Source organism: Lissotriton helveticus, chromosome 1_2 (assembly GCF_964261635.1).
Source record: "Lissotriton helveticus chromosome 1_2, aLisHel1.1, whole genome shotgun sequence".
Lineage (NCBI taxonomy): Eukaryota > Metazoa > Chordata > Amphibia > Caudata > Salamandridae > Lissotriton > Lissotriton helveticus.
In genome coordinates this window covers 350890195-350905509 of record NC_136058.1, presented here as the reverse complement: position 1 = coordinate 350905509, position 15315 = coordinate 350890195, and the positions used below count along the sequence as shown (strand labels likewise).

Below are 15315 nucleotides of genomic sequence, written 5' to 3'. Positions count from 1 at the left end.
GTCACTTTTGTGACACACTCCAGCAATGCGTCACTTTTGCGCTTACAGATACGTCAGAAATACTGACGTATCTGTAACTCCTTGCGACATGATGCGTCATACTGTAAATATGACGCATCAGGTATGTCGCAAGGAGTGCGCACTGAGAAGTGACGCATCGCTGCTTTCACGCAGCGATGCGTCACTTTTCATAAATGAGGCCCCAGGTTGCTTGTGAGCCGTAATGTAATAATGTAACCCATTGTTTTCCTATACGAAACCGACAGCCTTGCTACTGTGTAAATAGATGTGTGGCCTTTTACACGGTAAGGACATGTTTAACATTAAAAACATTTACCTGTCCTACTTTTATATACTATGCACCCTGACTTATGTGTGATTAGGCCTATTTAGAGGTGAGTGATAAATATTTGAAAGGAGGGTTCTGACCTGTAAAAAAGGGGTTGCATTGTCTCTGTAGTAAGTGGTAAAATGGGTGCTAGTCACATTTAGCTTTCAGGCCCTGGACACTCACTGTATCATATACAAGGAACGTATAGGTAAGTTAAATATGCCAATTATGGTACTCCAGTTCATCATGTTGCAAGGGGGAATACAACATTACCACATGTTAATAGGGGTAAAGTGCACAGAGTTCTACAGCCAGAAAAACCAGTCAAGGCAAAAATCTAGAAGTACAGCACACAGAAGATGGACATTTTCTACAGAGGTACTTACATTAAGGCTGATAATTGCTCTACGTAGTGTAGAAGGAATGTCCCAGAGTGTCAATTTTTTAAACAGTTTACCATGATCAGTGCAGTTTTGAAATCAACAAATGTAGTGTGTAACAGGTTGCGAGATCTTACAACCTTTTGCATATACCTAATTGGAAAATAGTGAAACTATTTGAGTCACATTCGGGGAACGTTTGTGAAATTTGTAAATCTGCCTGCATGTGAGGACAGAGAACACGTGGCTGCAGGTTCTTTTTTTCTTCATAAATGGCTGCATATTCACTCCAAATCTTCGGAAAACGCCAATGTAGGCTTATGTTCCTGACCTGACATTCTTACCTTGGACCACAAAAAATAGTGTATTGAGGTGCTTATCCCTCTATGGGTAGTGCTTGCTCTGTACCTAGAGGTCATGATTTATGCTGGTTCAATGATGGTATTGAAAGCCTTTTCAATGTATGATGTTCATTCTGAGAAAGCTGAATCATACTAATTCAGTCTTATGTTTTGTTCTTTATTTGCTAGAACTTTCAAGGATCAGCTCCAAGATGATAGATCTCAGGGTGCTTCCAAAGGTCTCCCTCACGGATGAAGCCGTCAGAATCTTTGTCTCTGGTCTGGAGCCCAATCAGCTGGTGACTCTCAGGGCATCACTGGTGGACGAGAAGGGATTCCTCTACATCTCAAGCGCGTTCTACCGAGGGGATGCTGCTGGAGAGGTGGATCTGGAAAAGGCAGCAGCCAGTGGAGGGGATTACCGCGGTGTACTGCCCATGGGCCTCCTCTGGGCCTTGAGCTCCGAGAAGCCTTTCCACAGGCTCATGAAACGAGATGTGATTGGAAGTCCCTTCCGGATCACTGTGGAAGTTTTTGATTCAGTTCAGTTTGAACCATCACCTTCCATCACGCCTTTGACCAGCCAGACAATTGAGCGGTGGTACGCGGCACCTGGAGTGCAACGGATAGCGATCCGGGAAGGCAGGGTGCGGGGAGGCCTTTTTCTACCTCCAGGTGAGTATTCTTCCCCCAGAGTTTTGGTTCTTTTATTAGGTGCTGTTCTTTAGCCCTCTGTGTTCTCGCAGAATCATCTGCCATCTGTGACACTTCAGGTAACTGCTCTAAACTGTTGGATCCTCCTCCAAGTTTCTGTCAATACTTCAGCAGGGTTAACATTTGTTATATGTTTTTTGTATTTTGCAGTGTTAATGTTTTCAATTGTCGTTTCAAAGACGGCTGATAGAGAGCGTAACAGGGGCGGCTCTAGGCTCATGGCGACCCTGGGCTGGGAGCATAGGTAGGGGGCCCCGGAAGAGGGGGTCCGGGCAAGCCGGAGCGCGGAGGCCAGTGAAGAGGGGGGAGTCAAGGTGTTTGGAAGTGGAACAGAGCCAGAAGCCGCCAAATCCCTGCCAGGGGTGGCCACGCAAATATGTATCCATCCTCAGAGGATTACTATATTAAGGATATGTATTGGAGTGGTGGCCCCAGGGGTTTGGTGGCCCTGTGCAGGTGTACAGCTTGCACATGCCTAAGGCCGCCCCTGGGAGTGATATCAGCATGGACTTAGGAAGTTGTGTTTTGGTGGGGTGTGCAGTTATGATCGTGATGGCAGTTCTGATTTCCTGGGCTTTATTCTACAAAGAATGTGGACAGATCATGGCACATCTGAGAGTTTGCAGGTGTGACAGAGAACTGTTTCATGCTAGACTGAGGCTTCATTCTGCTGTCATAACTCTTGAAATCTCCTGAGAAATGAGAAGTTACCAGGGAAATTGGTATTTCCAGGTTAAATTCCTTTGGTAGTTCCTCATTCACTCTGGGCCACATGTACAACCCTCAGGTTTTGTAAATCATAAATTACGATTTTTAGCAACTCGCAATTTGCGACTCGCAAAAACTGATGTACAATCATGTCTCAGACTCTGTTTGTGTTTCCCAAATGGGTCACAAGGGACCTTCCTCATTAATATTCATGAGGCAGGTCACATTTTGCGACCCTTTAGGAATGGCCAGCACTCACAGAGATGATGACCTGCTGGGGTCAGCAGACCACCATGTCTGTGACTGCTTTTTAAGGAAAGCAGTTTTTTTCAAATGCAGCCCATTTTCCTTAAAGAAAAGTGGGATGCATTTCAATAATGAAAATGAATAGTTTTCTTCAGAGTGGTCAGTTGTCCTGCTTTGAAAAAAATATTTGAGCCCCCATTCACCTAGAGGAAGAGGTCCCTTGGGGACCCTTTCCCATTTGCAAAGGACTTACCCCCAATTTGAAATTGATGGTAATCTGCGAATGATTTGCGCATTCTCAGTTACAAAACATTCGTACATAGCAGTGTGACTCGCTATTAGGAAGAGATGCCCTTCACACACCCCTTCCTAATATCGACTTGCGAACGCTATTTTGCGAGTTGGTAATAGCCACTAAACACAGAAGTACAAACGCTAATTCTCTATGCAGATGATACTCAATTATGCACAGCTATCAATGAAAGACCAGATAATGGCCACTGCTGGGATCTGGTATTGCACCCTGAGCCTTTTGCACAGAGTGTTCATTTGGCTGCCCCTTGCAATACGTTGGACCCTAGTTCAGGCTCTGATTATAGGATGCCTTGATTATTGTAATGCCCTATTGGCCTCTGCAAATGAGGCCCTTCTTAGCAGATTACAGATTGTACAAAATGTGGCTGCATGCTTAGTCCTCATACCTCCTCCAGGCCACTATGGAAGTCCCTTCATTGGCTTCCCATTTGCCAGAGAATAAAGTTTAGTCTCTGCTGCTTTGCCCATTGAGCTGCTTTTGGCAAGTGCCTGAGTTATATGGCAGATACGTTTAAACTGTATCCCCCAAACCAGTGTCTTAGATCAGAAACTAAAGGACTGCTAGCGGTCCCACTTTTTAAGAAAAATCGAAATGGTGGTTAAACGGTCGCCTACTTGGCCCCAAAATACTGGAATTCCCTACCAGAGGAGCTACGTAAATGCTCCAGCTTTTCACGCTTCAGAAAACTACTGAAGACAGAACTATTTAAGGCCTAAGTCATGGAATCTATGCCAGCCAACTCTGTCTCCTATGTTTGCGCAGAGATACCCCTGCAGGGGTGATTCCTGCACTTCACAAATTCCTTACATAAATACATTCTAGACGACTGAGACATAGAAAGTAGTTGGGGATAGGCATTAAGAAAAGTATTACATAGTAATGTATATTTGGACAACTCAGATAAAGGTAGGTTTTATTTAGCTTGAATAACATCAAATGTGTAAAACATATCATATTGACATATATCAGCAACAAAGAAAATACCAGCAGTAATCCATAAATTCCAGAAAGAAATATGTTTATGATATTGGAGTTTGGGATTGAACCAAATAGAAACGTTTTTAGTGGAAGCCATGGTAATAGAAAAGCTACTGTCAAATGATAAAAGGGCAAGTTTAGAGTTTGCAATAATGGGTGAACGTTCACCAAAGAAGCCATTTGCCAAGGTAAGGAACGCTGGTAATGGATAAGGAGCCAAAATGTTTTTCTCCAGGATTAGCCATTTAGGTGCATTGGAAGGAAAACAACATGGGACCGTAAGGAACATTGTGCTACAAGGAATGCAAAATTATATATATTTTTTAAATCTGGAAGACCAACCCCGCCATCACGTTTGGGCAATTGAAATTCTTAAGACTGATTTGTGTGGGTTTATTATTCCAGATGAACTTAGTGAATAGTTTATATAATTTAACATACAAAGTGGATGGGAAAGAAAAGGGTAAGGAAAGAATTTGTGGCGTTATAGACATTTTAATTGCCTCAATACGTCCCCACCAATTTAAATGAAGATTAGACCATCTATCCAGTTTCTCTTTGGTATTAGCAAAAATTGTGAAACAATTGGTTTCAACTGTGTCTTTGACCGAATCAGTAAATGTTACACCCAAATATTTGAGTTTTTTTGGAGACCATACTATATCAGTATTTGCTAACATTGTAGAATTACAAAAAACATTTCATGGAAAAAATTCTGTCTTATTAGTATTCAGGGAGTAACAAGAAACATCAGCATACTTAAGAATCATATCGAGAATAATAGGTTAGAGGTAAGGGGCTCATTAACATATAATAACACATCGTCAGCGTATGCAGACATTTTAATATTAGTATTTTTTTTAAAAACACCGGTGTATTTATCACTAATACGGAAAGAGCAGTAGAGGGGCTCTATTGCAATAAGAAAAAGTAAAGGAGAAAGAGGACATCCTTGGCGAGTGCCTCTATATAAACAAAATGAGAAAGAGCAGGCACCAATGACAACAAGCATTTGCAATGCAATAGGTCTCGCATTAGGAAAGTTTGAGCTATTGGTATTGTTAATGACACATTTTGCAATTATAGATTGGTTTTGAAAATTGCTAAATTAATAGCTTTGTTATTTACAATGCCAATAGTTTTAGCTTTCGCAAATGTAACACCTATATCATTTGTAATGCAATAGGAGTTGTATTTACGTGACTTAGATGTATTAATCATACAAATAACAATGGCTTTTATTTTTTTTAATAATTAATACTTAAATAAAAGTTATTGTAATTTAAATAGCTTAAACTTTTTTAAATAACCTTTGTGAAGATTATGTTCAATGTATTTTATTGTGACGAAAATCCAAGAACAGAAGTGAAATATTAACATCTTTTTGTGACATTTGTAATAAAGCTTGAAACATTGAGAGAACATATTTGAACCAGTTGTTGTTGAATGGTTGCACAGATTGATGCTGTGGTGGCGCTGAGTGATGTTGTGGTGGCGACGAGTGATGCTGTGGCGTTTAGTGATGCTGTGGTAGCGCATAGTGATGTTGCGGTGCCCCTGAGTGATGCTGTGGTGGTGCTGAGTGATGCTGTGGTGATGCGATAGATAGATTGAGTGCGATAGATAGATAGAGGGAGGGCGATAGATAGATAGAGGGAGGGCGATAGATAGAGTGAGGGAGGGCGATAGATAGAGTGAGGGCGATAGATAGATAGATAGATAGATAGATAGATAGATAGATAGATAGATAGATAGATAGATAGATAGATAGATAGATAGGTAGATAGGTAGATAGGTAGATAGGTAGATAGAGTGAGGGCGATAGATAGATAGATTGATAGATAGATAGATAGATAGATAGATAGATAGATAGATAGATAGATAGATAGATAGATAGATAGATAGATAGATAGATAGATAGATAGATAGACAGGCAGACAGACAGATAGATAGATAGGTAGAAAGATAGATAGATAGATAGATAGATAGATAGATAGATAGATAGATAGATAGATAGATAGATAGATAGATAGATAGATAGATAGATAGATAGATAGATAGATAGATAGATAGATAGATAGATAGATAGATAGATAGATAGATAGATAGATAGATAGATAGATAGATAGATAGATAGATAGATAGATAGATAGATAGATAGATAGATAGATAGATAGAGTGAGGGCTATAGATAGATAGAGTGAGGGCGATAGATAGAGAGAGTGAGGGCGATAGATAGATAGATAGATAGATAGATAGATAGATAGATAGATAGATAGATAGATAGATAGATAGATAGATAGATAGATAGATAGATAGATAGATAGACTGAGGGCGATAGTGTGAGATAGATAGATAGATAGATAGATAGATAGATAGATAGATAGATAGATAGATAGATAGATAGATAGATAGATAGATAGATAGATAGATAGATAGATAGATAGATAGATAGATAGATAGATTGATGTGCTCATAGCTGCTTCTTCATTCAACGTAAGCCATCGCTTCACTCCAATGAGAGCATCTGAGCATCCTGAAATTGATGGCCTTTCACAATAAAAGTGTTTATATACCTCAAGCTTCTTTTTCTGCTCCATAATCTTCTGCAAGGTTTCCTTCTGTTCCTGCTCAATGGTTTCTCCAATGAAATGTTCTGAATTGCTTGTTTCTTTGCTGATGTTTGGAGAGCAGAACTAGAGCACAGCTTGTAGCTACTCCTTTCAGTCTTTCATCATATTTCAGTTACTGTTGCGGATGTGCAGCATACGGCCCTGGTGCTGGATGTGCAGCGGCGATTTTTACATTGGCACAAACATGGAAAATAACTGGTGCAAATTGAAATTATACTGGTTTTGTGCATGCTATTTAAAAAACAAAAATACGCTATTCCCTCAAAGTTATTACCAGCAAAATAACGTGAGTGTAGTTTGCACAAAGCTCTAAAATAGCACTAGAAACAAAGAAAACAAGTGAAAGCAAGCTGCGGTAAAGTGGGTTTGGGCTTTCATTTAAGGTTCTTCCCGAAGTGTGCTCCAGGCAACACGTTAATCTCTTTGTACGCCGTGTTTGTGCTGCAAATTTGGCGGCTTGACAATAACATGCTAGTTAGGGCTGAGCAACACCATCGCTGCCGTACCAAAATGGTTAAAGGGACTGTAAGAAGGAAATGCTGTGCTTCTGTCAGAGGTTGGTCAGAAGGCAGAAACAGCAAGGGTCCGGGACCGACAGCAACGTTTAAAAATGAGTTTGAGGTCTCGGAGCCACGCCAGTCCCTGTCTCGGACCGCTCCATGAATTCTCTGCCTAAATGTAGAATCAACCAATGGGAGCACTGAACCAGTTAAGAATGATTGAGAAACTAAAGAAGACACTGATAAATATTCGGCTTCACATTATTATTGTTTTGCAGAAATCGGAGATAAGCGGTTTCCACGCGTAACATTAAAATACACAGATAAGAGTCAGGTTGTCAAACCACAGCAAATAAGGAGCCAACAAGTAAAACATATAAACGTATAAATCAGCCTGGACAGCTCGCTTACCACCCAGGAAAAGCAGTGAAACTAACTGAAGCATTCGTGGGATCACCACAGACCTTCAGGTTTTAATTCCGATAACATAGAGTTAAAAAAAAATCAACTTGCCTGAAACATTTTCGGAATATATAGAGCGGGGCGAGTGACTATAGTCAGAAAGTGAAAAAGGACTGCCTCCTCGGCTGGAGCACTGTAAAGAACAAGCTCTCAGCATTGCTGTGGCTGGCGGGGGGGGGGGTGTGGTGAGCTGCAGCCTTTGATGTCTGATGCTGAGGCACAGACAAATGGTGGTGTATTATGTGGCTGGCGTGCACGCACCTGTCTCACATGAACTGTATGGGATCCGCAGACGTCTTGGTAGACTTTTCTTTTCCACTTACTATAATTCTCGCCAGCAATGCGCAAGGGCGTTGGCAGGCGAGACCTAAAAATGGAGGCCCTAGGGGGCTGAATACAATGCTTTAATCATATTAATAAAAATAGGACCAAAACGAAATACTTCTAGAGTTTTAAATAAAAATTACCAATTAACCCTATCAAATGCTTTTTCCGCATCTAGGGCCATTCCACTTTTTGGACAGCTGGATTCTTTAGTAAGAGATAAGGCATGACAGAGCAAAGGAGTATTATGAGCGGACAATCTACCTTTCATAAAGCCAGTCTGATAGGTTGTATAATATTGGAAAGTAAGGGTGATAATCTATTCGCTAAACCTTTGCATTTTACAGTCCTGATTAATTAAGGGACGAAAATGTAATACTAAAGTAGGGTCTTTATTAGGCTTGGGGAGAACAATTATAGTGGCTTCATTAAAAAATCCCCCATCATGGAAGTGCGCTGAAACTCTGTAAAAAGGGAAAGTAAGATAGGGGATGATTGGTCGTGACAACTTTTATAGAATTCAGCCGTAATACCATCTGGGCCAGGAGTTTTGGGGGATTTTAATGCATTAATTGCTGCAATAATTTCTTGAATGTCAAATGGATTTTCTAAGGTTAATTTATTAGTGTCAGAGATCTAAGTTAATTGACAAGAATTAAAGAAATCAATAATAACATTGTTATGAGGGGCAATAGGTTTGTGATATAAAGAGGAGTAGAAGGAAAGAAACTCTTTCAGTTGATCCTCAACATCTATCACCAATGTCCCATTATTCATTTTGATGGCTGGGATTTGGATTCTATCTTGCTTGAGGCATATATAATTAGCTAATAGTCAACCAGGTTTGTTAGAATTAAAATTAAAATTGGATTTTTCTTTTGAAATAAGTAAACCTGCTCTTTTACTGAGCTTACAATTATATTCACATCTGTATTTCTGAAGTTGGGATTTATATTGCGGATCTCTAGATGTGATATAAAGTCTTTCCACAGATGCAATATGGTTTTCTAATTTGGAGAGGTGGGAGTAAAAAGATTCCTTTTCATGCGCCATAATAGAAATTGGAACTCCACGAATGTAAGCTTTAAAAGCATCCCAATGCATAATTCTGGAGATGTTGCATGAAGGGTGGCGGTCACATCCTCTATCTTTAACATTGCAGCGGGTGCAGCTTCAAGCTGCACCCGCCGCAAGGTAAAAAATGCATGCATCGCATTTGCATGCACAAAGTGGCAGGCACAGCGCAGTGCCTGCTGCTTTGTGCACGCATATGCAGGGGGTACCATAGGTACCCCCCATGTGCACCCCCACCTCCCCTTCACCCAGGAGGCCCGCAACGGGCCCCCGAAGTGAAAGTCTGTATGCTTTTCCACGGCGGAAAAGCCGCCGCGGAAAAGCATGTCTTTCCCACCATCCTACTATGGCTGGCGGTGTCTGTTAGACACCGCCACCATATTAGGGCTATTCCGCCGCGATTGTAATGCGACCGCGGCGGAATAGCGGCGGACAGAATTCCAGACCCACCAGCAATCCTAATATGGCGGTGGGTCGTTGGAGGCTCCGCAGCCGTTTTTCCGCATCCTCCGGGCCGGCGGTGGCTTCAGCCGGCCCGGAGGATGCGGAAAAACCGCAATCATAATCGGCCCCTTAGTCTTAATGCTCGTATAAAATAAATATTTCCACCTGATTGATTGCATAACCCAGTAATTCCGTAATTTCATGCGCCATAATAGAAATTGGAACTCCACGAATGTAAGCTTTAAAAGCATCCCAATGCATAATTCTGGAGATGTTGCATGAAGGGTGGCGGTCACATCCTCTATCTTTAACATTGCAGCGGGTGCAGCTTCAAGCTGCACCCGCCGCAAGGTAAAAAATGCATGCATCGCATTTGCATGCACAAAGCGGCAGGCACAGCGCAGTGCCTGCTGCTTTGTGCACGCATATGCAGGGGGCTACCATAGGTACCCCCCATGTGCACCCCCCACCTCCCCTTCACCTAGGGGGCCCGGAACGGGCCCCCGAAGTAAAAGTCTGTATGCTTTTCCACGGCAGAAAAGCCACCGCGGAAAAGCATGTCTTTCCCACCATCCTACTATGGCTGGCGGTGTCTGTTAGACACCGCCACCATATTAGGGCTATTCCGCCGCGATTGTAATGCGACCGCGGCGGAATAGCGGCGGATGGAATTCCAGACCCACCAGCCATCCTAATATGGCGGTGGGTCGCTGAAGGCTCCGCAGCGGTTTTTCCGCATCCTCCGGGCCGGCGGTGGCTTCTGCCGGCCCGGAGGATGCGGAAAAAACGCAATCATAATCGGCCCCTTAGTCTTACTGCTCGTATAAAATAAATATTTCCACCTGCTTGTAATTCCGTAATCCCGTATTGAGAATCGACAATATTTCCCTCCCATTACTGAGCTCTGATACATGACGGTGTGCAATAAGGACTTTTAAAAAAACTCGTAAGTACTGTTACAATATTACAGAATTGTGGGTTGGAAACTAGAAGCAGAAAACTGCTCGGTCTCCTGAAGAGACTCCCAAATCCTTTCATATGTTCACAAGAAACCCCAGAGAAGACGCTCCATGAGACGATGAGGAAATAATTGCAGGGTGTTGAACAAGGTCTGAGTAATGTTTTAGAAGGCTATGTTACACTTTTGTTTGGGCACATGGATGTTAGGTAAACTGCCCAGAATCAGAGGCTGTAGAGACAAAGCAGGATTCTAGCCGGTTTCTCTGGGTTCCAAGGTCAGCAGCTATTATTGCTAGACCACATTTCTTTCCCAGGATGTGAACAGCCTAACGTGATTCTGCCCGGATCAGCCTACTGCTTGTAATTGTAATTCTGAAGCTTATAAAGCGCATGGTTACACTTACCAGTGTGTCCCCGCGCTGAATAAACCGCTGAGGAACCCGTCCTGGCCTGTTCCTGCGAGGCGCCCAACTCCTGGACACCCCCCTGGTGAAGCCAGGCATCCTTAGCAATTAGGGCCGGTGTGGAGACTAAGCAAGCTATTGCCCAGAGTTGCAGCGTGGGACCCCATGATTAGAGTAGGCACCGTGCCGAGAATTATCAGGTCCACGGACATTTGAGCTCAAGACCCTGCCGCGACGGGAATTGAACCCTGGTCCCGGGCCAGACCTCTGCATCAGGGTCTGCCGCTCTAATCAGTGAGCCACACTCCTCCACTGCTTAACTACAGCCATTTGAATAAATCATACTCACTATGTCTGCTGGTGCAGTGAGGGTCATCCGAAGGTTCTCGAGGGTATTCTGCCTCCATATGCCTCATGCCACTGCCATAGGCTGAATGACCCTCCTGATGTGCCACTCTATGGGTAGACAGACATAAGAGGAGAGACAAATAGTGCATTACATGTTAGGTGCACTTGTATTACCACAAAATATTTGCAGCTACACTCCTAGTACTCCCTCGCGCCTCTCCATTTCCCGTTCTCATCCTGTAACATGTCCCGCCGGGATTATGTTGAGCCAGTGGGGCAATTTGATCCTGGTTCCATTGTAGGCCACACTGAACATTTGCACCATGTGCCTAGTCTGACACTGAATGCTGCTGCATGTTGTAGGGTGCGTAGTGGAGAGGTAAGATGCCGATCATATGCCTTGCTATGCTTAGACAGTGCAGCACCCTTAGATGACGTCACACATGCCGCCCCTCCTCAGGGCAAAACAGATGAAGGGCTCCCCGTCTTGGCTCCTGCCCGTGGGGCGACTAAGGGCACCCCACTTCTATTTGCCAGGGGCGCCTTGTCGAGAGTTACGTTGCATGATCAGCGGGAGGAGGTGGGTCTTTAGGGGGAACATCGTTTACAACGAAACTTTTACCACGCACTACCATTACAATGCAGGAATTACAAGGAAAGTCGACTTTCGCTGGAGGGCGCTGTTGGATAGGGAATAGTTTAATTTTCTTTCCAACACCTTTCCTACTATCCACGGGGACTGGAGTTGGAATAGAAAATTAAACTATTCCACTATCCAGCGCCCCCCAGCGCAAGTCATTGTAACGACTTGCGTTGTAATACCTGTGTTGTAAAGGCATGCGTGGCAAAAGCATGCGTTGAAACGTCATACAACCGGCTTTAGTGGGACACAAAGAACAGGTTGTGCATCGCCCTCAGATTAACAATAAAGTGTGTTCATATTTTCACTAATCTTTCATTTGTAATCTAAGGCATGGCGAGGAGATATCAAACAAATCCTAAATGTTGCTGCTCGCTCTGTGTTGCTGCTTCAAAAGGGAAAGCAGGCGTGGCCCACTGAATGTAAGCAAAGCAAGTAAAGAAAATAGTACATGTATCGTGTAGCAACCAAATAAAGAGGACTGTAGCCATGGGAGGTTACGGATGACAACACAGCGGTACTAAGGAGGGACTAACAAGCCTATTTAGGAATCAGAAGACAGCATTTACGAAGGACAAAGACACAAGCCAATGAAAAATATGGGCGGAGGAACGGGCAGGGCTTCTCTCCCGTACTGTACTACAACAGATGATCGCCAGAGCAGCACTTGCGCTCTGGCTCAGGCTCGACCTAATGAAAAAGAAAACTTTTCATTTTTCTTTTTTAAACACAATCCGTTTTCCTTTAATAAAAACAGGCTGCATTAAAAAAAACGTATTGTTTCATCCTTTAGCAATCACGGACATGGTGATCTGCGGTCCCTAGCAGGCCACCATTCCTTGTGATTTGAGCGATACCGAATGGGTCATAAATTGCGACCTACCTCATTAATATTCATGAGGTAGGTCAATTTGCGACCCACTAGAAAGCGCTAAATGTAACTCCTGGTGTTTCATGCTTTGGGAATAGATAATACCTAATTGCGATTCGCAGAAAATCACAATTCTGTAATCTCTATTTCCAATATTGATATGTGGCCCAAAGCAATCTGCAATTCTAACACAACACAATGTTTTTATTGCTTTTACCTGTTCGGTTTGAATTTCTGTAAAGTAAGCTAAGATTCAGTAAAGCTGGAAATTGTACTATTTCACATGCTACACAGAAGTAGAAGCGATGACTGGAAGTAGAGAAAAGGGGAAGCAGGGAAAGTCCAAGAATAAATCACACAAAAAGAGAGAATCAAACCATGGATCTGAAAACAAAAATAGGAAACTAGGAAATAAATACTTTCAGTTGTATGGAACAGCAACCACGCTAGGCAGACTACAGAGCATAGGGCCACATGTATCAATATAGGAAATAGAGATTCCTAATTGCAATTTTCAGAGAATTGCAATTAGGTAACCTCTATTTCCAATATGGCTTCTTGAATCTCTGTACGTGTGCATATGAAACCCAGTTCCACATCCCAGGAAGGCACTGTTGGTGCTGAAGCAGGAGCTGTATGAGCCAACCCATGGTCGGTGGTAGGTGAAGAGCCAGGTTTTCAGTTTCTTGCAAAATTTAAGAACTTCAGGAGCAAGTCATTCCAGGCTTTAGCAGCAAGGTAAGAGAATGCAAAACCCCTAAATGTGGTTCTGAGTGTGCGCGGTGTGTGCAGTAAGAGTACGGCTGAGTGGAGGAATCTGGTAGGTATGTGGAAGTTTATGCAGTTATTGCTGCATGTTAGAAATGGGATTTCTGGTTGGCTAAGGCTTGCACCAAAGTCAGGCAGAAACCTCCATTCTACGTCAGGGCAAGGAAGTCACCCGCCAAAGATAACCCCAGCTCACCCCATTGGTAGCTTGGCACGAGCAGTCAGGCTTATCTCTGAGGCAATGTGTAAAACATTTGCGCACGCACCCCCAGCAACAACATCCCAGGCCCCCCACAAAAGGAACTCCACACAAGGTTATGTAAAGATAGCCTTTGCTTTATAACCAACACATTAGATAAAAACACACACTTTACAATGTGCCAACAGGCACGGGCAGAATTTACAGGGGATTATGTACATATAGGACAGGGCCACATGGACCACTGTCAGGAATAAGCACTTGGTAGAACTAGCACTTAGAACATATAACAATCAGAAGCTTCACACATGATGCATAAAAACACATTCAACGGTGTAGGAAAGACACATGATGCATAAAAACACATTCAGAGGTGTAGGTAAGACACATGACGCATAAAAACACATTCAGAGTTGTAGGTAAGACACATGATGCATAAAAACACATTCAGAGGTGTAGGTAAGACACATGAGGCATAAAAACACATTCAGAGGTGTAGGTAAGACACATGACGCATAAAAACACATTCAGAGGTGTAGGTAAGACACATGATGCATAAAAACACATTCAGAGGTGTAGGTAAGACACAAGACGCATTAAAAACACATTCAGAGGTGTCAGAACAGGGTGCGCAAAACATTCTACAGAGTACATTTCCTAGCACCCTAAGAAGCACATAAATCACAATTAGCGCATAAATCACATCTAGCACATAACTCACATCAAAGTCCAGGCTGCGCTACTGCGCCAATACCTAAATGTAGCAGCTGCCCACTACTTGCTGGGCAGCTGAGGACAGGGACAGAACAGGGCCTAAACGCTGCAGCGGGCACTAAGTGCTGCGCAGCTGGGGAAGCCCAAAGTAGGGCGAAGGAGTGCGACTCACTCCTGAGTCCAAAGTACATGTCCCTAAAAAGGAAAGAAACTAAACGGTGCAGCTGCCCACTACTTGCTGGGCAGCTAGAAACAGAACTGCGACAGGGCTCTCACAGGCCCTAGGACAAAGTCTGCGCACAAATGTGCAAAGGGTTGGAGCCCTCTGGCTCTCGAAATAAACACATGCCCTCTGGAGCACTCTGGCTCCTCAAATACCCAGACTGCGCAAACGTTGGAGCCCCACTGGGCTCAGTAACTAAATAAGGCACCCCCTGGGCGCCATCTGGCTCAAAAACCAACACGTGTGTCCCCTAGAACTGTGGGGGGGGGGCATGGGCCTCTTCTGCCAGTGCTGACCCTGGCACTAAGGGTACATCTCCCTCGCTGGCCACAATTATGGGCCCAGCACCACTGTATCTCTGAACCCCACTGGGGCCCTTTAAAACAACTATGCCCCCGTGGGAGTGCACAGGCTTCCGAAGCAAAATAGGCCCCCATGGTGGAGCCTCAGGGGCTCTGAAAGCCACTGTGCCAAATGTCGGTGCGGCCCACTGAATATACGGGCCCGCTCTGACTCAGTCTCTCTCCACCCCCCGTCCGGCCGGCTTCACTCACCGACTTTCCGGGGGTGGGACACTTCGCGCCGCTCTGTCTCTGGCGGCTCTTCCTGAATGTGGGGCTCTCTCCATTCACGAGAGCCCCGTAGACCGGCCTCATATCTTCACCCTGTGGTGGGGGGGGGCAGGCACAGACAATGTGCCTCGCGCCCACTCCTCCTCCGAGCTGCATTCTCTGGCG

The 15315-nt window shown here is 43.8% G+C and overlaps 2 protein-coding genes across 3 annotated transcripts in view; both read left to right on the top strand.

The window, feature by feature from the left end:
* Window positions 1–15315, top strand: part of LOC144804257 (acyl-coenzyme A amino acid N-acyltransferase 1-like) — a 798906-nt gene that overhangs the window by 45868 nt on the left and 737723 nt on the right. The window lies entirely within an intron of this gene.
* LOC144804293 (bile acid-CoA:amino acid N-acyltransferase-like) overlaps window positions 1–15315 on the top strand; it is a 308023-nt gene that overhangs the window by 45913 nt on the left and 246795 nt on the right. For both annotated transcript variants that reach the window (XM_078671908.1, XM_078671907.1), the window contains exon 2: window positions 1242–1727. In XM_078671908.1, coding sequence (XP_078528034.1) covers window positions 1265–1727 — 463 coding nt within the window. In that variant the 5' untranslated portion in view covers window positions 1242–1264. The remainder of the gene's footprint in view (window positions 1–1241; window positions 1728–15315) is intronic.